Genomic DNA, 26095 nt, shown 5'->3' on the forward strand with positions numbered 1-26095 from the left:
CAGAACAATTCGTGTTGTCCTAACGATTTAACGTTAATATTTCTTCGCTATTTGATAAATACAGTTTATATATTCTTCTTCTAATGTATATATATTGCATAACTATGTATATACATACATATATATATATTTTTTACATAAATTTTGGATCAGTTCCTCTTAAAAGACACAAAGTTGTATGATTTGCATGTCTAACAATGCTTATCGTAATACAGAGTACCTCAAAATACCAGTTTTAGTTTTTTTGAGACACCGGGGGCTGGTTGCATCGAAAGCTGGATAGCGCTATCCCGTTTCAAAACAGCCATTTTAAAATTGCTTGAAAAAAAGTAAAACTAAAGATTAGAAGCTTGTAATTATCAAAGAGATTCTCCAATTTAAGAATCCTAAGTCTGAAGTTTTATTCAGGTTATATCAAACAGCGGCCAATTTTAGAGCGATTAAAAAATCCCGATCAATCTGATAGAGCTGTCCAGCTTTCATATAACCAACCCGTGTAGAATATCAATGCACGAAGATCTTAGATAGTACAATAAGTGTCAAGTGACCGACAGGCTCTTTTTCTACCCGACATATTCTATTCATTAAAACGTCGTGTAACATACTTTCCATTAAACATTGTCAAAAGAGAAATCATTTCTGTGATACAAGGCAGCGCCGGTGGAAACATCTCGTCCACGAAGTCCGGCCACGTATTATCGCATCCGATTCATTAAAGTGGAAGTGAAGTCCGCATGTAAACAAACGGCTTTTTTTACATTTTAAGTTTCAACCTCTTTTAAAATACGATTTGCTTTCTGAAATAATCTGAATATCCAAACTATCTACGCTTCTAAATGATAAATATGAACTAGAAAATGTTAAAAAAATTGAAGCACGGGAAATCTGGGCAATTTTTACACCAGAGGGCTCTCGCAGAACCGACGCGCAAAACGGGCTGGACTTCCACTTTAAAGGAACATTGTGCATATATTATACCTTTGTGATATGATTTGTTATTCAATAGTATTTCGCGTTGATGCTACTAGAGTGCTCTGATACCACTGCCACAGCAAGGCGATCACAAAAAAGAGAAGAAATATCCAGTCTTTGGTGTGGAAGCTTGCCATTTGCTCACGATTTGCAATCTGGTAACGTCGCATATCGCTGCGTATGGACCTAATCTGCTCCTTGAGTTCAGCTTGAGACTCGCGTAATGGTTTCAAACACTGTGCGAAAGACGACACATCATCCTCGTCCATGCTACTCATACGATCCGGCGACTGACGACCGTATTTCCTACGAGTTCCGGTCGGTTTCAAGTATTGCGGAGAAAGTTTATCATCATCATCTTGGGAAGGTGGATGAACCTCCATTGCCACCAAGCTCTGTTGTTTCACCATTGGAGCCTTGATACGAGTTCGAGTGCTTATCTTGAATTCATGTTCGTATTCGTGCAAATCCGTTATGGGATCCCATGGGCGAACACTAGAACGAGATTTAAGATGATCGGGTTTCACTTCAAAACTCAGAATATGCCGTAATATATTGTTTGAAGAATGCGAGAGTGGCGATTAGGATTGCTGATTAGTATAGATTCAGCATACTACTTCGAATACTCTGCTCTAAGTATAAAGAGAGCGTGGTGAGTTTCTGGTTAGTGTTCCTAGTTAATTTTCAATTCACATTTAATCGAAGTTGAAATGTTCCTTAAAACTATCATTTAAAGAACTGTGTTGAAGGATTTATACGTTCAAGAAGGCACTCACTACGAAAATCGATGAAAGATAATAAATCTTCTTTCAGGTTTGTTCATTTTACATTATAAAATTCGGATGCTCGAAGTTTGGACAGTGGTGTCATTCAAAAAAACGAACTGTGCTTTAAATGATTGACCAAGAACACAACACTTCATCATCACTTACTTCTTGTATTTATAAATATATTTATTGATAGCCTCTGGATGAGCAGGATCTCTATCAAACAGCTTTGTTATCCATTTCTCACATTTTTCCTTCAGCTCGCGGTGAACGCGTCGCTGATCTTCCTCCAGTTTGAATTTTTCCTCGGTTGCCTTCACCTGGAGCGAAAAACGAACGTAATTGGTTTTTATTTTGTCCGACAGGTCGTGAACAAGTCATTTTTACCGATGAGAAATTGTCAGGATATAAATTTGTCTTTATTTTTCGCATTGAAATCGGCCATTGTCGGCTGCATACGCATAGAAATATTGTATCACATCAGTCACCTTGACATGTTCACGACAATAGCAACTAAATGGAAAACCAGACACAAAGAGAAGATACAAGAAGAAGACACAAGAAGAAGAAGACACAAGAAGAAGAAAACACAAGAAGAAAAAAACACAAGAAGAAGAAGACACAAGAAGAAGAAGACACAAGAAGAAAACACAAGAAGAAGAAGACACAAGAAGAAGAAGACACAAGAAGAAGAAGACACAAGAAGAAGAAGACACAAGAAGAAAAAAACACAAGAAGAAGACACAAGAAGAAGAAAACACAAGAAGAAAAAAACACAAGAAGAAGACACAAGAAGAAAAAAACACAAGAAGAAAACACAAGAAGAAGAAGACACAAGAAGAAGAAGACACAAGAAGAAGAAAACACAAGAAGAAAAAAACACAAGAAGAAGACACAAGAAGAAGACACAAGAAGAAAACACAAGAAGAAGAAGACACAAGAAGCAGAAGACGCAAGAAGAAGCTTCATTCTATATAGCTTATTACCCATTTAATGTAATTGGCAAAATGTAAAATATATTTCAGACGTCAAACATTTCATGTGCCAAACCTAATGTTAAATAAGGTGAAGTGTTTTAAGATCATTTGTATTCGCCAGTTTGTTCATTAGCACATGAAAAATTTGACGTCTGAAACGGGCCTACGGGGAATGAAACAAACCCAAGATTAATTGAAATGCTTACCTGATCACTCGCACGTATTGCATCACTGACATAACGCCATAAACTAAATTAAACATTTAGCAGTTGAACAATGAGGGAATTTCGCTTTGAAAGAATCAGCAAATTTGTTTACATTTTTTAGGTATGTAAACATGAATCTCTGAATATACACCCATCCTCAAAATAAATGATTTAGCTATGGCTATGACTACACCACTGCACGTAAAGCGAACCCAGTTACGCTATTAAAGAAACCATAGGTTGCCTATTGCCGCAGCTTGGCAACTCTATACTGTGGCACAGCAGAAGGTACTGCATGTCGTTTTATAATGGTGTTTGTCGTTTTAAATACTAATGTTATCAATAAATGGTGTTAATAGCATATTTCCTGCTTCCGAATAGCACTGACACAATATTTTGGTGCCAATATAATTCAGTAATAATTCAGTAATAATGCTCTTTTTTACTATAAAACTTTTCCCGCTTACTTTTGAGATTCAAATTGTTCCTGACTGTCTAAATCCGGAACATGTCGTTTTAACCTTGTATTGCGCACGTCTGGTGTTGGCTCCCAAAAGAGGTCTGGTAACAAATCTTCTTCAGTCTAAAAAAGATAACATTACATCTTTAACTTGGTGACACAGGAGCGATCTTGTATATACAATACATACTGGGCTGGGTTTGCAAGGCCATTGGCGCAGGATGGGAGCCAAATCGCCCAACACCTTTCCTGATTTTGTCCTACACAAAAAACCTTGTATTCCAAGTGTTGAGATAACCTCGCCAAGCACATCTCCTAATCTCAATCCATTCCAGGGTTAACGTGTTATTTGATGTTTAGTTTGTTCATCAAAAACAAAACAAAATGGTAGCGTTTACATGCTGTATTTACATACCTCACGATTTCCAGATCTTAAATCGGTAATAAGCACTTCGCCATCCTAAAGGTAGAAGAAAAAAACGCTTTTACAAACGTTTGATCCCATTTCCGAACAGAGTCCATTGGATAAAAGTGGTCTAAACAGACTTTACAAAAATAAACTCTTGCCTAGCTGCGATAAACTAATCTTGCCCAGTTAACCATAGAAATCTCTATAGAGTACCGCGATTAGCGGTCTTATGGATAAGAAAAGGTAAATCTAGATATTTGAATCACTGATAGAGCGATTTGCCCTAACAAATTTGAAGTATACTTTATTGCTGGGATTTATAACACGTCACAGTTGTGAAATGTAGATTATCTGATGATCATATTTCAACGAATAGACAATGACATTGTAGCTACAACATTTTAGTACAACATTAGCAAAGATTTTCCTACTAGTAGTGGGTTAAAAGGGATGGGTTGGAATTACATGTGAAGGCCCGTTTACACTTGCAATTTTTGCTGCGATTTCATGCGCGCTTTTCTTCTTTTGATAGATGTGAATGAGTGAATTAGTTGCCGAAGTTCAAACAAGAGTTCTTATACATCAGAGCATTCGTAACTAATTACTCGTTCACATCTTTCAAAAGAAGAAAATCGCACATAAAATCGCAGCAAATGTGAACGAGCCTTGACAGTTCACTTATGCTACGTTTTACAATATGATTTACAAGAATAACAACATTACCCATTTCCCTTCTAGTTTACAAAGCGTTTCTTTCCCCATCTTGATTTTACCAGCGATACGGTTGCTTTCACCACTCTTCTTCCAAAATGGCTGAAAGAAATGAAAATAAGATCATTGTCATAAACAAAAGTTTTGATTTAATGCGAAACGCCCAGAAAGGGTTGTTATTGCACGCCAATATCTGTCGCAGGAGAGAACACACAGCATATACGATAATCACCCGTATATATCTTATTTTAAGTTTAATCATCCGTGCGATTTGTGACATGCAATTTAATAACGTCGACTATTTAACAGTTATTCTGCGAACTCGAGTCGTATATGAGCTGATAGCCGACCAGGCGCGTAGCGCCGAGTTGGCTATCGGCCATATACCACGAGAGTGAGCTGTTTTACTATATACACAAACTTTGTCGCCCTTTCGGTGCATTTTGGTGTGCTATTATCAACTAAAGCTTGGATTTCTGTTTCACTCAACTCCCCAAATCTTTCCGCCATTTTGTTTGTTTGTAAATGTAACCATCTTTACCTTCAGTTTAAACTCGATTTCAGTGTGGTATCCAGTCTTCTCGCATTCAATCTTCACTGTGCCACCATACTCCATAGTGAGGGTGCCGATGAGAAGGCCTGAAAAGGGAGAGCAAAGAATGAATAATGAGAGAACAAAAACATATATCGTTACATACTATCATACCTATGCTAATGCTACACGGTTGTATCTTTAGTCTTGCTTGTAATCTGGAGCCCTTAAATTACGTCATTACAAAGACCAGATGTGCTAAAAAACCGGCAACATTGAAAATGTAACTATGTTGGGGTTTTTATTTTATGCCAATTCGGGAAAAACTGCACAGGATTGTAGAATTTGTTGAACAGAATATTGAGTATAATAGTATACACTATACAGTATGCTGTAGTGTCTTATTCAGAAACGAACATTTTAGTCTCCAAAGTACAACGCAAGCAAACGAGTTTATTCTCGAATTAAAGCTTAGAAAATCTCTAAAATACTCTCTTTTATTTGCAAAGGCGCACAAGCTGCGGAAGCATTGTCATTGTGCCATTAATTTTGCCGTACAACTTTCGACGGAAATCGTGAGGATCTGAACCCCTCGTAAAAAATCGTCAGCAGATAGGTTCGAGCGTCAGCAGATGAGCTCAAAAAAGCTGACTTACTCGGAGGCAATCAGAAAGACGCTTTTACCTTGAGTGAAAAGTAACTCACTGATCTCTATACACACTGTTGTATTACTTTTCTTCAGACCTGAAGCGCCTGATTTCGATCTTCAGTAGAAAGATATGTTACTATTAGAAGGGTGAACTAAGGAATCTCACCTTTACAATGAGCATACGGCATTGAGATGACGTAATCTTCGCCATGAGGTAACAATGTGAGGTTGGCTAGACCATCCATTATAGCTGACGTTGAATTACCTTGTTAAAAAATTATACAAAACTTTTAGCTTACGATTTTGATTTAGCTGGTCGTATTACACCTCCCCTGCATGGTATATTTAGTGATTCACGGTGATTGCTCAACGCAGAAATAACATTTTTGTCAAGATGGGAAGACTACATATGCGTATCAATCATTACAAAAACGTATGTACTCGTATGGAAACGAAGAACAACAACATCTAGTTGTATACCCAAAGAATCAAAATTTAAAATTAATATAAATACTCTAAAGCGATAACATTTGATCTTTGGGGCAAACAAATATTAAAGAGGATCCTAGATTTAGGAATGTATAGCAAAGTTATAGCAAACAGCGTGGGATTTTGAAGCGATTGAAAAAAACACTACCCGGTGGATAGCATCCTGTCCTGTTTTCAAAGGTTTTGGACAAAAAATTGACTATACTCACCATAAAATTTTGATTTAGCCAAAATACAGCCGTTGACAACAAAACCATCCTGTCTATTAGCGACATAAAATCCAGATATTGGTGGATGATGTGACAGCTGCTCAGCAACGAAAAATGTCCTTGAGTCAGTCTCCTGATGACTCCAGTAACAACGGAACCTTTCACCAATGATTGGGTTGTAAGGTTTCTTCAGGCCCTGGGTAGGAGAAAATGTATGTGTTTAAAAAAAGGGTGTTTATTGGTGGAAAAAGCATGTTTCCGATTGGCAAAGAGGCAGACTTTGTATATAACAGTCTACAATAAAGGCTAATGCCTTGCATAGACTATAATATATATTTTTGTCATTAGCCACTATATAATTAATTAGGATTTGTCATTAGGCTAATGCCTATTTAGACTACATGATAAGTTGTATGCAATTATCATTCTGACGGATGCAACAGAGGGCCTATGCATCAATCTTCATTCAATTTTGTTCAGGGTGGAACTTAAAGTGTCATGTTTGTACGTGTGTTCATACTTCGTATACGACAAATCGCGTAGTGTAAATGGGCCTTAAAAATGCCATGTAATTATATACATTCCTATTGTAATGATGGAAAAACAAGGAGATTGTTTTAAACACGCTTTGAGGGGTGGTATATAGTTGTGTAAACGACCTACGCTATACATATAGCCGTAAAGAAATAGCAACTACATTGTACTGTACAGTCTGTACTTGCGGTCCAAATACATGCAATTAAATCAACTGCTGAACGATTAATTTTTTAGGCACTCAGGACCATGCAATCATCCAAAACCTCGAGTTTTAAGATATAATAAATAACAAAGTTGAACGTCATTGCTGGATGGATATACCTTTGGTTTTTTGTAAAATCCAGAGAGATACCATTTGACAACATGTTTCATTCGATCATAGGGACTTTCTTGTTTAACAGCTCTGAAAATGACAAAAATACAACAGATGAAAGGAAAAATATATTATAAGTACAAACATATTAAAATATCCATAAAAATAATACATTTAGCATATGAATCCCAATAAATATTCTTTGAAATATTAAAAGTTAGTCCAGGTGCGCTGTGAGTTCAGTGACGTCAGTGATCGCGAAGCAAAGTTATTACTATGCATTTAGTAGCGATGTTAAAAGGTCGTTCAGGCAACACCGAAACTAGAAAGTAAATTGAGCCGGGGATGTTCATTCATATATACAGCTATTCCGGACGGATTTCTTTGCAAGCTATTGCACTTACAAAAGAAATATTCATGGAAATACTCCCCCTCCGAATTTTCGTTCTAGTTTTGGCTCTGCGTTGAGTTATTTGCAATTGATACGTTCACATTTGATTAAAGTTTTACACATTTTTCAACGACCTACATAAAATACACACAAACATTATGGATATCTTCTACTTATTATCAGAGAGTTGAGGCCATCACAGCGGCTTCGAAACAAACCTAACTATGCAATTCAAACCATAAATTTGACATACTTAGAAAGGATATCAGCGTGGTAATAAAAATCAGATAATTTATCAAGAAATGATCTCGGTTCAAGGATAAAAGTTGGGAGAACAACTTTGGAGAGGTCCATCCCAGGTTTAACCTTAAAAAAACAGAAAAAAATCGTATAAAATCAGATGAAAAGTTCGACGTCTGAAACAGAATACATATATTTATATAATTTATACACAAACCTGTTTCATCAGAGTCCATAGAATACTTTTTCCTTCATCCTCCATGTCCTCAGTTGCTTCACCCGACTAAAAACAAAAGAACCTTTCAATCCCGGATATTTTCCCAAAAGCACAGCTTCGTCGTAGGTAATTTAGCCAGCTATACAGACTGAATGTTTACAACAGGACAGGAGTCATCCGCGAGATGGTTAACGATTGATTGGCAGGGGTAGGTTGTGTGTAACTATAATGCCCAGGCAGTAGCGTAGCCAGCCCGACAATTTAGTCATGCTATGCTAAGATTTTGGTCTTCACTGACTGTGAAAACAATGAATTTGCAAAGAAATGAATAATGATAATAACATAAAATTTGCATAGCACGAATAAATCGTCAGGCTGGCTACGCCACTGTGCCCAGGTACTGCATGGGGGTGAAGAAGGATGCCAATTTTTGTACCGGTTCAAATTTTAGGGATTCATAGGTACTTAAATTGTCACCCAATTATAATTACTCTGGTGCAAATTTACAGTTTAGTGTCTTATCTGAGACTTTGAGCGCAATATATTAGGAAATAGGTAGTTTAATTTTTTATCATTCAGTATATGCTGGACACTGCTGTATGCTTTCCTTCGGATCACGTAAAGACGGCGTCAAAACAGTAACCAAGCAAGAATAAACGTTTTTAAAACGTTTGAAAACGGCGCTTGTGTAAACATAGTCAATAACGACTATTTCTTCCTTACTTCTCCAAGGTACTCTGGTTCATTCTCCTCTACGTAAACTGTTTCTACATGTGGTCCTTCATCACCTTCGTCTGTACAAGAAAGTAATAGAATGTTGCTACGTGTCGCATGCATGGAGTGAACCACCATTTGAATACAGAAAACACGCGTTTATATCACTTGCATGATGTTAATGACAATTCCGACGAAATAGAAACAAGGCTTTCGCACTTTGCTAAATCTGATCCAAAGACCAAAGCAGGTCATTGGTTTAAGAAAACCGGAGTTGTGCTGTAGCTAGAAGCTTAGTTGGGGGGGGGGGGATTTATATTGTTTTCACGAGATGTGAACGTGAATGTTTGAATATACATCAACCCCCCCTTCGAATTAAGCGGTTTGGCTAGGGCCCTGAAGAGAATGATCTTTATACTGCCTCATTTAACTTGACTTTCGCCTAGTGTATATATGCTTCAAAGCTTTTCTGCGAGTATAATTTGATTGTTATGGTCTATATTGTAACTATACCAACGTGTCACAACGTGCATGCATCATGCGTATAAACGGAACAAAGATCTCTATAGTGCACCCTGTTTAATCCCAACAAACACCTGAATGACCTTTGACTTCCTGATCTCCAATGTCGTCTTCAGAGTCGGATTTGTCCTGTATGAGAAAAAACATTGGAGGTAGGTATTTCTCTCTCTCTTAAGCGTACAAAAGAGAGCAATGACGAAGAGACATGTGTATTGCAATTTGCAAGTGAAAAATTGCACCGTGTGTAATACCGAATTTATTCTTGCACGTATTTCTGGTTGTCCAAATGGGATGAAAACGACTTACCATAGCGTCATTGCTGATTTCATCAATATCTCGTTCACGAATACTCAACTGACCAATGGCTGCAATACAAAATGCAATCCTGGCTTATTCCATCGCGGGAAAACTATTTCAACGTCCATCCTTATTGAAATTGTATTCTTGCATGTACGGTTAAATCTTATAGACCTTTCTCATGTAATTATGACGTCAAACGCGGAAGCCTGGATGTTGCTTACGTCATCTGACGAAACACTTAGTCGTCCGGCTTTTGAATACGAAGTTTATCAACCAATTCGTATTTAGAAGCTCGACGACTACGAGCTTTGGCTGATGGCGAAAGCAAAAAGCACGCATGCATAGTTACAGCTAAAGCTCCCGAATGAAACTTTGTGTGACATTAGACTTTCTGCGTTTGATGTAATTATTAGAGAGGTCCACGCAGTCACTATAATTATTAAAATCACATTGTTGCTGCATTTTTACGTCACTCAATATCACACGACATTGATAATAATGGCAATAAACAGAAAAAAAACAAAATCAGTTAACTTCTTTAGAGCACAAGTTAACTTCAGAATCGACTAAAAGTTGGCATATGATATGTAATTGGTATTTTACTCAGTTCGGGTACGTTTTTAAAACGCAACGCGCCTGACGTTTACTAAAGAAACAAACCTTGTGCAGTCTCCTCATCCAGATCTTCGGATGACGTCATTTTACCATAAAGGTCACTCACCCTACAAGGAAGAATAATAACATAAGTCATTGGTGTACAACAAACGCGATCACTAAATACTCATAACAAGGAGGAATTTCGTTTTAGATCAATCATCAAATTTGTTTACATTTTCATTCCCCCAATCAGAATGCATAAATATTGAATACTTCCAGGAAAAAGTACATTATTTACAGTATTACATGAAGTACCAAGAATTAAGGTAATCTGATTGGCTTGGCGGTACGTTAAACGAAATCCCCCCCTTGTTATTATTCATTTGACACTCACATTCCTTTACTGTCTCTGTGCATATTGTACGCCTGCTTGTGAGAAACCTCCAAAGCATCCAGCCAACATTTACCTATACAAAAAACGAATTGTATCGTAAAATAATAGTTTGAAATCTACTTGCTAGTTTGAAAGCTATTTGCATGATAGCACAAATCTTATCAAGAACGTGCGTGAAAAGTAAATTAAGTAAATGAAAACAGCAGAAACGAGAAAACTAAAACTAGTACATGCACTTGTCAACGTTGCCAAAAAGAGAAAATAAAGACGGCGTGGAAATCACATTTACTACAAATTACTCACCGTCTGATTCTGACGCAGCACGTAGTATTAAATGATCTTTCGGCAAAGGGATGCCAACCAATGCACCCGCAATTTCCCCTCGCGGACCCTAACATACAAAGAACAACAAATGATTGCTTTTAAAATTCATTTTGCTTCAGATAATCAGGATAGAAGCGTGCAAAGGTTTTTAACAAACTGTTTGTTCAATGCATTGAATACTTTCACAATGACGTCGGCGTGTATCACACACTTAACCCTGCTTGCTTATAGCTTTGCACAAGGGACAAACCAATTTTACGCTACATTAAATCAGATTTACTCCTATATTCCAAATGGAAAGCACCAACCTAATAAAGTCATCCTATGTATACAGTTTGACAGAGAGTAGTCGAGCTAAAATATCCTCGACTATATAAAGTGTAAGTTATATAATTATTGTGCATTCCATAATAACACGGTAAAAACGCTCAAGTTGTTCCCGGTTGATGAGAACAGGCCTCAACAATGTTGTGCTGCACCCCATGAACAATGTTGTCAACAATGTTGTTCCAACTTGTTTTAACAATATTGAGCGTTTTTTGCCGTGTATACAAAATCAACATCCATTAAAATATGCACCCATGGGCACAAAAATCTTGGCCTCACCTTTGTGGCCCAAATGTAATTTTGCAAAGGATGATAAATTTTAAAGCAAAATCCTTCTTTCTTTGATGGTCGTTCGATAACTTCACATCCATTCAAAATCACCGTGCCAACCCATTGTTCTTCCTAAACATACAATACAACGATGTTGCAACATTCTCATAACACCATCAAATCGTCCGTGGGAACAAAAAAACATTACATGCAGTGCGAGATTGACTTTTTTTTTGGATACTCAGAGGAGACTGACAACCGATGATGATATCACCAGACTAATGCCTGTTTTCCACTAGCGATATTTTTCGCGCGAAGCGAATTTATTCCTTTGTATTTGGGCAATTCGTTCCAGATGGTTGCAGTTGAGAGCTCTGAAACAAAAGTAAAATGTCGTTTCGCGCGAAAAATATCGCTAGTGGAAAACCGGCTTAAAGACTAAAGATTTGATCAGACTCTAGAAATAGCCAGCCTCACGGTAGTTTCAACAATACAATAATAATTATTTTGAAGAGCATGCTAAAGGCTCTCACCCACTCATCGCAAAAACTAACTCGCAAGCTCGCTGTGTGTATCTCGTCCAATCACAATGCTTGACAGTTTATTTTAATTAGATGCAAACACTCGCAGCGAGCTTGCGAGTTGATTTTGCGATGAGAGGAAACGATCATTAAGGATTGTATTGCAAACGCAGATATCTGTGTAAGGCTTCAGAAGAGTACAACAAAGGATTGATATATTAGAACCACGAAAATCACTTTAGGTGAACTGCGTGTCTTAGAACCTGGTAATTTTTGCACGACTGCAACGTTATAAATACGGCACTACATGTACCTTACCTTATCATTTCTGTAAATAATCAAAGCACCAGGTTTAACTAAACACCAAAATCTTGCCCAATTTTTTAACGTTCCTCTGATCTATAAAAAGTTGGATTGGAATTATGAGAATTGCTGCCATAAAAGATCGACTCAGTCCTCATTCGCCATAACAAACACTTACAGTGCACTAATAGCGTTGATCTGATAACAATAAGGACTTTGCTATCTTAAACTATCAGACAAAACATCCTGTGCCAATCCTCTTATTCAATCATAAATACAAAAGGGACTGGGGCCTAGACTGGGATTATGTAGGTTATTTATGATTTTTTTATGCATTGCTTTGAAGATCAGATTGTGAAAATAACTATAAATTTGAAATTGGTTGGTATCAGATTCATCTCTTTTTTATCAATTCTATTTAGTAAAAACAAAAAATTGGTTGTTCCAACCATATCTCTAGCTGTTTAACGCAATCAAAAATAGAAACTATAAATAAATCTGAGGTAACTAATTTTAAATTGTTTAGAGATAAACAGTGAATATATAAACATTGAGATAACAAAAATAATAGACTACACGTGTGTAGCGTTATCTTCCAAAAAGCACGTTTTGACGATAATACTATATAATGTCTATATTGTGCCGAGGAACTCTGAATTCCAGCCATGCAGCAATTCCTAGCTGATATCAGAGCTTACAACTGGATAAATTTTAAAACGTCCTCAAACATCGACACTACTTTTGAACCAGTGCAAACGGCATATATCAGTTTTTCCAAAATTATGTATTTGTTTCTTTTCTACTGCCAATTTCCTTATTTTAATCCTAAAGAGAAGCGTGTTTCTATAACTGTATAGAAACACGGGAATTTTCCCGCCGAACTTGACAAGCGAAGCGATGTAATGAGAATTTGTAATTGAATCGAAATTTTGCTATCTCGCCCTACGGGCTCGTTTTCCCACTGATTATTTCTCGTTCTCCCAAACTCCCACGCGTGTTTCTATAACTGTATAGAAACACGGAAAATGTTTTCTATTCCTTAAATATTGAGAAAAATTAGTTATTGTTTTAAGTGGGGGTTTCTCTCCATTAAGAAAATTCTTACAACGTAAGCAAGAAACGAATTATTTGACAGCAAAAACCCCTCACTATACGGACTATAGTATAAATATTTACTTGAATTAAGAAATATATTACCTAAAACAAGTAATAAATTTCCTAAAATAAGAATGAAAATTTTGCTGTGAAGCACATGCAAGCAAGCTATATATGCACGGAAATTACTTGTAGTCTAGAGACGTCTAGACTGATGATATTGCGGGTCCGTTACCGCTATAAAACATTAAGTTTCACGAAACAGCTGTTTTGAAACCGTCGAGAAGCGGAGAAAATGTCTCATATTTGAAGGCTTAATAAGAAATTAAACGGTTAAGGTGGGACCATAACGTCTGTCACGCACGTATCACGTATGATTTATTTGTCTTGCAAGCGCGTCGTGAAACTGGCCGCGTCGTATGAACGCAGCCTCACACGATGCAATTTTTCTCGCAAATAGCAATGTAATTCTACTTTTGAAAGATGCAAATTAGTGAAGAGTTTTCGAAATGTACAGTGGGGATCAAAAGTATGAGGGAAAAGTCAAATCTGTTTTAAAACGTAAAAGAGGTCATACAAAATACTTATTAGAACAGCACCAATTTGTGTTAGCTAAATCTTATAACATGATTACATGCACATGCAGTGATGTCGTGATATTAATGTGACAAAAATCATATTGACTGGACTCAGACTTTTGACCTCAGACTTTTCTCTCAAGATAAGCAGGAACAAAGTATGCTTATAACTTCTACACCTTTTAAGCAATCAAATCTAGTGAAAATAAACGAGGAATTTGTCTGGAAAGGCTCGTACGAGAGTCTGAAAGTATTTGTACAATCAGCCCTGGGCATTGACGGCTCGTGGAAATCTACTGGTGGGGAAGTTAAAAAATTCACGAGTAAAAACCATACGCTCAAGTGGTCTGGTAAAACAAAGCAAAAACTAGTGGTAGTCGAAGATGATGAAAATAAAAGCCTTCAAGAGAAACTCACGAAATCTGCCGCCTTGGGTAATCTCAAAGGTCACGATGCTGAACAACATTGTCATTACGAAACCTTCGGAAACAAAAACATGCTCTCATATATAAGTAAAACATCTGTGGAGCGTAATAAACAAATTATCGAACAAATTGCGTAGTTGTCAAATTTACACCGCAAAAGTAAAACTGCATCGCAAGTTGAGAGAAAAATTGCACTGTGCAAAGGTCTTCACACGATCCAATTTATTTGGACCCAATTCACGTCTGATGTATGAAATATAGTCGCGTATTGATGAAGCCGTAGTGCATTGGTTTAAGTTGATTTTCTGCTCGTTTACATTACAAGACAACAGACTATAAAACATCCATCAGAAGTGAATTAGATCCAACAAAATTGGATCGTGTGAACAGACCTTAACACCGTCCTATATATCGTAAACTTCTAATAATTCGGCAATGCAGTGTCAGGTTACAGTATCTTCGCTATAGGAAATAACACCATTGTAATCCTTGCGCTAAAAAATTTCGTGCAAATGCCAAGCAAACGGAAATTATTCAAGCCAAAAAGGAATATTTTGCACTAACCTTTAACCACGATGACAGTATAATAACCGCTGGATCGAGCATCGTACTTGTCACTTTCTTTGCCATACGTCGCTTCTCGTGTTTATAACTTTTCTTCATTTCCTGAAACAAATATACTTCATGTTACATTCTAATATAACCAAGGGTCCTCAAAGGAATTCGCATCAAATGTGGTATAGTCATCAAAAAGGCCCTAGGTCGAACCGTCGAAACGTGTTTTTGTCTATTTCAGGCAGTTGTTATACCATACCAGTGTATCTAATGTGAAAAAACTGTAGACTTTAATTCATAACTGTACTTATTGACTTATTGGTATATTACTTAACAATACGTGTTTTTGACAAATAACATTAACCACATGCATAATGTGTCACGTGTTTTAGCTCAATTTTGAACGAAATACTGCTGACCATTACTTTCCAAAGCCTGTTAAATTTTGTAATTATAAAAAGCATACCAAACACATATCAAATACAATGCACCGTACCTTTAAGGACACCTTCCTATCAAATTTCGGCGATCTATCGGGCTACATGAGAAAATAAAAACGGAAATAAACAGAATAAAACGACATTATTATACAGTACACAATCATCTAATAAAACATGCACTAGAAATATCAATCGTGAACTCTGGATATATAAACGTACCGCTTTCCTTCCGACAGCTCTGGTTGGTGACCTTGATGTCGAGTCACTCCTGATGAAACCTTTCTCTCCATTTTCATCGCCTGAAAACACATATGGATTAAAGCATTACAGTGTGCTTCCCCTATTTTAGCCTGTGTTCCAGTCCATTGCGCGATTTGCACCTATTTGTACCTTACATTAAAAACATCGGGACATGTCGCAGTGCTCGGAGGCTTTCGTCAAATTGGATAATGCTTTTCTATGCTTTCTAAAGAACGAAGCTATGCTATTGTTTGAAACAGAAATGTATTGTAAAGTTCAGCCAATGAAAATCATTCTTGCGAGGAGCTGCGACGGCACTACCCAAATCATCTACTGTGATGTGCCACCGTGCAGCGGATTTTCGGCATTCAGGTACTTCAGGTCATTTCAGTATGTTGACACTAAAAAATCTTAGTGCTTTAGTCTCATAGACATTTCAACATTCAGCGCATGTGCAGTGCAAGTATTTCTGCTCAAAACTCGCTCGTTCTGAATCATTCTGCTGGGATATCGTTCCAGTTGTATTAGCGTTCAGTGGGAGCAAGAAAAAAATGAAATCATTGAAATGAGGTTTTGACAGGTATAAATTACTATTCTTAGATTTATCATCATTCGCAATCATATATCATTTGAATATATTTCATCATTGTATAGTTTACTCACAGAAGAACGATATTCAACAGCTAACACAATGTATGTATGTAATCACAATATATTTCAGAAGAAATACTAAGAGTATAGAAATTATCCTTGCTTACGCCCCTGCTTAGGCACATGGCAAAATTTAGATGTTATCAGAGTGCCATATTTTTAGAATGTGACGATCCAAACAATATAAAGTATACTACATACATGAAGTATTGTGAAAAAATGCAAATATTTCAAGCCACGCGATAGAATTAACTTTTCAGCGTCCGCATATACAATGGTGTTTATCAACTGGCGACAATATAATTGCGTTGACAGACAGTAGACAACGTGTGCAGACAATTTATGATGCATGTCTGTTGTTGTCCTTCCGTCATGTGCCCACGGTAACAGCCGCTGAGCGATTTTCAGCTTACTTCAATAACTAACACGCAATTACACTTGGAATCGTTGAAATTCTCGGTTGATTTTGCATGTTTATTTAATTACACGTTGCAACACACACACACAATAAAAGTATATATGGAATAATAACATTTGTAAGCTAAGCTTTAAAAAAATCACTTTACATACGGCATATAATAATGCTAAAAGAAAGTATAAACAATAATTACATTACCTGAGATTTTCAAGCGACAGCCAAGTTTCATTGTCATTTAAGAATACCGATTACAAATGACACTCGGGAGAAACAAACATGACCGAAAAACACGGCAGAATATAAGCATAGTTTTGTTAATAGCCGTGAAGTTCTTATATATTATTAAAGCAGCGTTATGTCATTCAGCATAAAAGGACGCCATATTCCATTATATTATATTAGCTTTTTGTGTACACGGACAAGCCAGCTGATGTCAGTTCATTTATGTTTTAATAATAAGCTACGAGTGAAGGCGTGCGATTTTGAAAATATACACCGCAAATCTTCTGTCCATAACGATTTCAAACGGAAGCGAAATCTGATAACGCGGGAAATACCGTCTGCAGATACACACAGTGTGATTATAAATAAATACCTCGCGGTCTTAGCGGGGTATTTCAATTTTCCCAATGCACCGCGTTCCAAATTATTCGAAATTCATTACTTATGCTATAGTAACTTTATAAAAAATGCTAAAAAATACCGCTTGACTCGGAAGTTAAAGTGATTTACAAAATAATACTAACTTCATGTTTCAAAGATACTAACTTATACATTTTTATTAAGATATACAAACAATTTTTCAATTCATTATCAGTCTGATAAGGAGAATGAACGTCGAAAAAGCTGAGTTTAAACATATTTCATATAATTACTTTAATAATTATTCTGACATATACGGAATATTAATTTAGTAATAATGAGAAACGATCATGCGGTGTTTTGACTGGCAAGAAAATGAAGTAGATAAATTCGCGACGTGCAGATTTTTCTGATATTTTCAGTTATTTTACCTTGCCTATAATGGCTATATTGCAGTGACCAAAATCTGCCCAACCGTTACATAGTTAAGAATGTTGTAATTGATACAAGAATACGAGCATTACAGTATGTTAAATGCAAGCAAACGGGGTGATTAATCTTAAAATAATACTCAAACATACATCAATAGCATGCATGAGCCATGCGAGTGGCGCAAACTGCATGCATGTAGCTATAATCTAGGATTTGTGTTGAACTTTGTTCTTTTCGGGTTCCGTCCCACCTTTTAAAGCCGGATATACAAAAGTAATCGGCTATAAAGTTTTCGTCGCCTAAATTGGTTGTGAATTATTAGTGTTATTTGATTTTCCACATTATTATCAAAGGCAGTTCCATGCACAAGGGAATTTCTATCAATCAAACGACATTTTTCGTCTGATTTTCTTTTCAGTTGTGAGAATTTGACCGCAGCGGATTGCATTGACCGGTCACAATTGCAATCAAAATGAAGCGAAAATTGTCGTTCGATTTCGATCGAAAATTTCATGCAAGTAGAAAACCGCGAACAACGTTCTACAGAATAACGGGCAATTTTAGAGCGATTTAAAAGTCATTATACCCAGTGGATAGGTAGGTATAGGTAAACTATGTATCCACGCTGAACACCTTCATCCTAACATTTCTACAGGATAGCGAACTCAATTCCATTTTTACAAGGGCCAACCCATATCTCAACCCTACCCCCGCCCCTAAACTTTCACCCCCTCAACCGTAATCTATCAAAATATTCGTGAATTGACCGAGAATCACAGAAACACAAAATCTTTACTAGCACCTCCTGAGTCATAGCTGGTGTCTATATACTTCCTAATTCAATCCACAAATGCTTGCTCGAGGTCAAATTTTAGCATTCTACGCTTGCGTGCATGAAAGCATGCTTAGGCATTTATTTACGATCGTCGACATGTGTTGATGAAAGTATAATGTAAATAAGACATCGATCGATATGTGGCTTAAAAATTATTTAATTACTACAAAAGGTCATGTTACACGGTGCAATTTTTCTTGCAACTTGTTATGCCATCCTACTATTAAGAGATGTAATTTAGTACAGAGTATTCAAAATGTAAGTGTAAGAAACGAACATGGAGTGTAATAAACATAAAAGTTTCGTATAGTAGCCAAATTTACATCTATCAAAAGTAGAATTGCATTGCAAGTTGCAAAAAAATTTGCACCGTGTAACAGGGCCTTAACGAAAATTCAACAAAGAATGTTGAAACTTAATGGATTTTAAAGATGTCGCAACGATTATATCCACATGGTCGGCCGTCGGCCATGCAATATAAAGAAATTTAGCCATAATGCCTGGATTATTAAAATCCTGGGATTACAAAAGCTTCCTCGCCTCGATTTTGTGAAGAAAGATAAATTGCGGTGATCGTGATAATAGTGTGGTAATGTGGTCGTGAGGTTGAAATATCAGAGTAACACGCTTCACGTCTATAATTATCATCATGCACTTGATACACTGAAACCAAATGAAGAGATAATTAACCAAACAGAGAACATGCAAATTAAAGAAATCTATTTTTTCTCGACTGAAAGACACTCTTCTGAAGGTTAACCTCTAATACATAATGTGTGAATATATATAAGAACATTTGTATAAAGAAAATTTGTATTTAATCGAGGAATTTTAATTTTATGAAAAAAAGAATCAAAAGATATGAAGGTTTAATCAATGTCTGTAAGCCGCAAACACGTTTGTCCTGATTTACATAAACCTAAATTTGATTTTTTTCTCGGCTGAAGAAATGTCTATTTTTAAACGTACTTCGCCAATCATTCTTTCTCAAGTATACTTACTGAAAAATTCGAATTAAACACAGCCGCTGAAGAAGGTTTGAAAGAGGAGGCATACAAAATATCTCCAAGAAAATTGGTCCAGGAAGTGGCAAATTTTAGTGGAACATATACCAGACATGCAGATATATATAAATTATCTGATCGGGTCGGGTCTACTTTGTACTGGAAAGATCTTTACTGTCAGAGTGACAGATGAACATAATACATGGAAATCTCGGAGACTAATAGAACCAATGTTAATGAACATTACCTTTTTACGGTATACAAACAAACATTTTGTGAAGTATAGGCAAATAGCTATACATAGAGGTTTCACTATTGGCGACAAGAGCATTGCATGGGCATCGCAAAAGCGTAGGCTCGATTCCTGCCGAAGGACCTATAGTTGACTCATTTTTCCATAAACTGTTCCTAGCTTGAATTTGAAGTGTGCGAATAGCGCTTATTGTGAATTTGAATTCCACTCGAAATTAAGACCCTTTGAACCACTAGAATATACATGCATCTAGTGAAATGCCAAAAATCATAACTGAAATAGCTATATAGTTTAATCCTGGCTGAAATGCAGTATCCTTTCCAAACTTATTTGCTAGAATGTGATGGAGAAGCTTGCCTTGCCTAAAAAGGACTTCGACATTCTTTTACGCACACAAACACCGTACATATATTAGCTTTGCATTTTGGAAAAATTAATGGTATAATTTTCAAATATCTGATTATTTGATACCCAGCTAGAAAGGAAATTTCATTATTGCTGTTGCTAATTTAAACTAGATCGTCTAGACAACAAATTACATTATGGAAATTTCACAGTTTTTATCAAATCAATTTGGTAAATAATAACTAATATTCATTTAAATTTAATTAATAGTCAAAGTAATTTGAATATTGATCAGGGGCCCGTGATCATAGTTAGCGCAACACCCGAGTTAAATTTTAAGCAGCTGATTTAAAAGTAATGCTGGGACACTGTGAACTATAGGAAGCTTGCATGGTTGCAAAATATTGAAGAATGCGAAAAAGTGCATGGTAAGGCTTTCCCACGCGCAATAATATATAACAAAATGTAACCAACTTCAAACGGTATAATGTTTTCTAACATTTCGCCACCAATTCGGATAATCTCTCAGGCGGCGCTTGTATCCAGCCCGTTTAGCTTAAACTGTGAATAAACTCAAAATAGAAAGCAAGTCTATCGTTTTATTCAACAACCGAACTAAATGTTTTTAACCTAAATGCAAAGATACTGTTTACATGCTACATATTCAGTGCATAATATTCAAGGTGACTCATTCAAATCTGGGTTAGCGCTAACACTGGGTTAAATTTTAATACGCTGTTTTAGTTTACGTGTTTCTGCACCGCCGCTTGTTTCAAAACTTTACAAAATATGATTTCTATTGAACCATAAAATACTCATAGTAAAAAATATTCAACTTTTATGAACATGCAAGCGATGATAAAAATTTATGTAAAAATTCGCGTTAACCGGCTTTTGAACAACCGGCTCCTGCAGGTGTACTGATGAATATCACTACAGGCTTAAATTCTAATTGTTTAAAATTATCCATTAAGGCATTTCATCTACACGATTCTTCCCTCTGTTTGGCCGTTCAGATTAGCCGAATTCACATTAGAGACGGGAAACTCATCTCAGACTTACCCGTCTGTTTAGACAGGAAAGGGGAAAGTCAGACGGGAAAAAATTCAGACGAGAAACCCTTCTGCGACCGGATTCACATCAGACGAGTTTCTCGTCTTCGATGAGTTTCCCGTCTAAGACGAGTTTCCTGTCTCTAATATGAATTCAGCTATTGTTAAAAACAAGTTTTCTTCTTATCCAGTTAACTTGTATTTCCCTATACCGGTAATTTTTTACACCTCTGCAAACTGGAATTGCGTTGGAGGTTGCACGAAAATTGCATCGTGTAACCCTGCGCTATGTTTACTTGTTAATGCTTACGACTCGATTTAATAGGAGTTCTATTCTTTGACTCATCTCAATATTTAACAGTAATGTCTTTTACAAGAGTGCCGGCCATCACACAAATAAAAAATTCATGTTAGTTTCAAAACAAACCTGGTGTAGATGGTGTTGATGGGGTTCCAATAATATCAGCGGCATCCTCATCACACTCATTTATGCCATTTGCTGTAACTATGAAACAAAAAAAGTCAGAGGGTTCATGGTTGATGGAAAACTTAAGGGTGACCATAGGCAGCCCAAGTAGGCGTGATAATTTGAACGCGAGAAATCTTAAAATTTTTCGCGTTCAAATTATCACGCATATTTGGGCTGCCTATGGGAATTTGGGGGAGGGAGAAACATTTAAGTAAAATTAGCGAAGCCATACCTAAACCATGGAACTACCATGCATTACGATAGCATGAAGCATAGATTCCAAGTAAAGTCTGCATCACGGCACAGGTTAGGGTTATGGGTATATGTCTGTCATTATAGATGGAAAAAACCTCAGTTTTTGTCATATTCTATTGAATATTGGGGAGTTTTAGCAGTGACCACGAGTACGACATTCGCCATTCTCGTGCGTTGTTTGTTTACGCCATCAGCCAAAGCTCGTAGTCGCCCATGTATTTCGCAATGGTCATAAATTTCGCTTGACACCGGCTTTCGAGTACGAGTTTGCTGGCAAATTTCAAAAGTCCGACGACTACGAGTTTTGGCTGATGGCGAAAGCAAACAACGCACGAACAAGCACGAATCTCGTACTCGTGGTCGCTGCTAAAACTCTCTATTTTTTAGTGCAGGGGTGCAAAATTTTTTCTGTGGAGTAGGTCACTTTGGATTCGTTCACAAAACTACTGTGTCTGCCAGTGTTTAATAATCAAATAATTCAATAGCTGGTAATGTAATAATATAATTTTACATTGGTGAATGCCATGTAAATTAGAGATTGCAAAATATAAGAATGAAATTAAATTTATATACTGTTATTATTGTATACAGCAACTCAGCAATCACTAATGAGGGACATGCAGATATTATCTGGTCTTAAGATTAGCTTCCAATATTACAATATGATTAGAAACATTGAAACATCACTCCAGAGGATTTGGTAGTGAGCAGTACAGTAGCCTGCTGGCAGCAAGTCAATAATATGGAGGGGAGATGTGCTGTGTCAGTAGTTTGTTGGCATTAGGTTAATACCTGCTACTATAAACCTATAGCTGGCTCAATATTGTAAGCTTGAGAGGCAACAGCAAAGCCAGTCTGGAAATTTAGAACCAATAATTTGCTAATCTTTTAGTGGTCATTAGTCTGTGAAAACAATGAATTTCTAAATAAATAAATAATTACATAATATCAAGACTGAGAATTAGCATAGCAGTCTAAGTAAATCATCAGGCTCGCTATGCCACTTTTAAACGGTAGATTTGGGGTCTAAAATTCAAGGATTCATTTTAAAATCCTTTTCCAGACCTAATGCATTTCAAATTTAGTAAAACAGCTAGATGGCAAAATTTGTCTGCATGGCTATATGTCAAATGTAACCTTTCGAAACGTCGAGAAGTGTTTTGTCTATTTAGGCAGTTGTTATACCACATTTGATGCTAAGTTGTCTGAAGACGCTGCCACGCTGCTCCTTGGTTATATTGGCTATATGTCACGTTAACAATGCATTATTTTCTATAGATGCATAAAAACATTGTGTGGAGTTGATTTAATCATGCTAGGGTGAGGTGACCAGTCAGTGCATTGAAATTGCAAAAAACAACATGGACTAGACCCTGACTTCACTGTTTCCTGGGCAAACTGGCCACAAATTTAGCCTGTTAAATAGATATGAATTTAAGACATGGAAATAGTTAAAAAGATTTCCAGCTTTATAATTCCTGGGGATTCATTCATGCAGATTATTCATTTCTCTTTGTATGGATTGTGTTTATTATTTGGAAAATAGAATAGTGCAACTAAAAGGCATTAAAAATGAAAAAATGCATTGGAAGAAAGATAGTATCAATAATGACGCACTACAGTGAGAGCATTATTATTAGTTAATTATAGCCTAACAGGCAATCATAATATATAGCTAAACTATATATGTACATCTTTACCTAAGTAAAAATATATTATTGAGAATATAAATTATGGCTACAGGTGGTCTGAACTTGAGATAAAAACACATTGTAGGCAAACTAGAAAGCTGCCTTTCAGTAAACTGCCTATATCACAAAATGCAAATCAAGATAAGAATATAAGTGCATTTTCCAATGGAAATATGCATACTAACTCTTCCATATATAAATCCATAGAGCAAATTTAACATTAGTGTAGCAATACTGTGTTTTGTTCACAAATTTACATGAGACATTTATATATCCAGCATCTACAGTATTCAACAGCTGTCATTTTTGCCCTGAATAATAGATTCACTGTCTAAATGTAACACTTTAAAAACTGAATTTTCAGTTCCACATAAAATGTAGGTATAAACTAAACTAAATTATGAAAGCAACAGAACTTTAGCAAATGTATACATTCACCACTTGTGATCCTGACAAGAACATTGTAACAATTTTCTCAGGTTAGTTTGTAGAGCATGTAATAGCGGAATATATCATATAGAAACATACCGTTATCTGAGAAACGTCTTTGAATAAATGATATTGGAAGGGATAAAGACCGTCTAGTGCTTTGAGCCATTCTAAAACGTGTCTCCTCAACCAATACTTAGGATATACAAAGCAAAATATGACTGTAAACTAATACACGACAGGTACATGTAGGCACTAGGCAGTTGATATAAAATGTTGTTTATACTGTAAGAAGCCCTTTTAGTACCTGTTATTTCGAATGAAAACATTGAATATTTTAAGTTTGAGGAATTATGAGGAATAACAATCATAACATAGAGCTTAAAGCGGTGGGTTTGCGGATAATCCCCATGTGCAGTTTATATTAATGGCAGAAATTCTTTGTCAAAATAAAGATATTCATAATTTTAATGTGGGATGGTGCTTAGAAGTAATCGATGGCGTACAGTTCGGTATGTTTTATCCTCAATAGTGATAAAACATCTTAATATTGTGAAGAATATACAGGGAAAATGTTTGCTAAAAACATCGTTTAAGATGATACTTCAATGTTCAAATTTTTGATACAACATAACTAATCTCGGTCACTCGGTGATTTGAAGTGTGCGAATATAACGTTCTCAACAAACTTGTGCTGCTGTACTGTGTTACACCAATACATACTGCAGTTGATGGCAATATCCATTCATGTAACAAGCTTTTTTAGGTCCTTCTTACCCAAGTTTGCCATGTCATTGATCTTGCTAATTTTTCATAATCTCATTATTGATCTGAAGCTCTCGACATAACGATCCAATATCTTTCGATGTTTCAAAGTCTATCTGACCACACCATCGAAATTAATTGATCCACGAGACCATAACCGAATAGCAAAATGACAATTCGTGACTTTCAAAACCTTACAATGACCAAAAATTACAACAAAGCTCGTGAAGGCTAATAAAAACAAGCATAATATATCAATCAGGCAATATTTCACAATCTTCATCCATTCTTGGTCTTTGTACTGCGGTCTGCGGGACAACGATGGGTCCTGGGGCCAGTTGCTTACTAAAATCCGGCGATCTCGTTCTCGTTTCGAGAATTGATCGGTTCTAAAAAACAGAATTAAGTGCAGATTTTTCTTGCTTTTGTACATAGAATTTGGAAGTTCGAATCATAGCAATTAATGAAGAGCAATGAAGTTTTGTGTAATTTGTTTCCTCCGGTACTTCATATAACAATAACAAAGCGACTCATGCCCAGAAGCCACACGCAACTGGCGAAGCAAGCGCCAACAAAAAAGCTATGGTACGCACAGAAGTTCAATTACTTCAATACTTCCTGGAAACAAGATAAGCAATTTAAAGGTTAGTTAACTTTTAAGCACTGATTATTTAACAAAAACAAATGCTCTACTTTTTAAGGAGTTTTCACTGAGCAAAGTAAAATCGTATAGCCAGTAATCCATATTTGTAACAAAAAATTATACTATAAATCTATATACGTTTTTTGCCATATTGTGCATTGCCTACTGGTCATTTTTTACTCTGCCCAGGATGGCTGGCACCAGTTGGTGGTGATGAATATAAGACTTTTTGTAATGTCTGTAAGGTAGACTGACTCAAGGCTCATACTCCGACCAATCGTTTCAGAAGCTCAAAAGATAGCAGAGATACGCACATCTGTCTTCGTTGCTAAGCATGCAGTTCTGATGTCAACTGACCATCCCGTACTCTTTTTGCCCAAAGTGCAATAGCTTACAATAGAAATCCGTCGGGCAGAACTTAATATATGAATATTCCCCCCTCCCCCCCAATTATCTCTCTAGTCACGCCCCTGAATTTCAACCCAATATTGCTGCTCCAAAATGTTTTCCAACGCCGGTTGAAAGTTTGGGCTGTTGAATCTTTGTACGCATTTCATCGGGCCGGGCCTGTTGAAAAATTGAGAGAG

At 36.4% G+C, this 26095-nt stretch overlaps 1 protein-coding gene across 3 annotated transcripts; it reads right to left on the reverse strand.

Annotated features, from left to right (window-relative positions):
- On the reverse strand, nucleotides 1–25322 carry LOC114541214 (oxysterol-binding protein-related protein 8-like). Of its 3 annotated transcripts, none has more exons than XM_028561206.1 (25): nucleotides 24200–24346; nucleotides 21684–21761; nucleotides 15664–15743; nucleotides 15501–15542; nucleotides 15014–15115; nucleotides 12367–12447; nucleotides 11537–11659; nucleotides 10910–10997; nucleotides 10607–10679; nucleotides 10276–10337; nucleotides 9622–9680; nucleotides 9399–9444; nucleotides 8803–8873; nucleotides 8080–8145; nucleotides 7876–7988; nucleotides 7240–7321; nucleotides 6382–6577; nucleotides 5850–5948; nucleotides 5044–5141; nucleotides 4515–4604; nucleotides 3798–3842; nucleotides 3390–3505; nucleotides 2923–2965; nucleotides 1905–2059; nucleotides 1–1467 (listed from the first exon to the last, which is right to left on the reverse strand). In XM_028561206.1, exons 1-25 carry the CDS (start codon nucleotides 24267–24269, stop codon nucleotides 996–998), a joined length of 2550 nt encoding a protein of 849 aa, XP_028417007.1. In that variant the 5' UTR covers nucleotides 24270–24346; the 3' UTR covers nucleotides 1–995. The 3 variants fall into 3 exon arrangements, with proteins under 3 accessions (XP_028417007.1, XP_028417003.1, XP_028417009.1); XM_028561202.1 differs by having other exon boundaries at nucleotides 9390–9444; nucleotides 24200–24345; XM_028561208.1 differs by lacking the exon at nucleotides 24200–24346 and adding an exon at nucleotides 24878–25322 and having other exon boundaries at nucleotides 3–1467; nucleotides 9390–9444.
- Between the last annotated feature and the right edge of the window lie 773 nt (nucleotides 25323–26095).

This window comes from Dendronephthya gigantea, unplaced genomic scaffold, assembly GCF_004324835.1.
Source record: "Dendronephthya gigantea isolate DGI-Jeju-01 unplaced genomic scaffold, DenGig_1.0 000003F, whole genome shotgun sequence".
NCBI classification, from domain to species: domain Eukaryota; kingdom Metazoa; phylum Cnidaria; class Anthozoa; order Malacalcyonacea; family Nephtheidae; genus Dendronephthya; species Dendronephthya gigantea.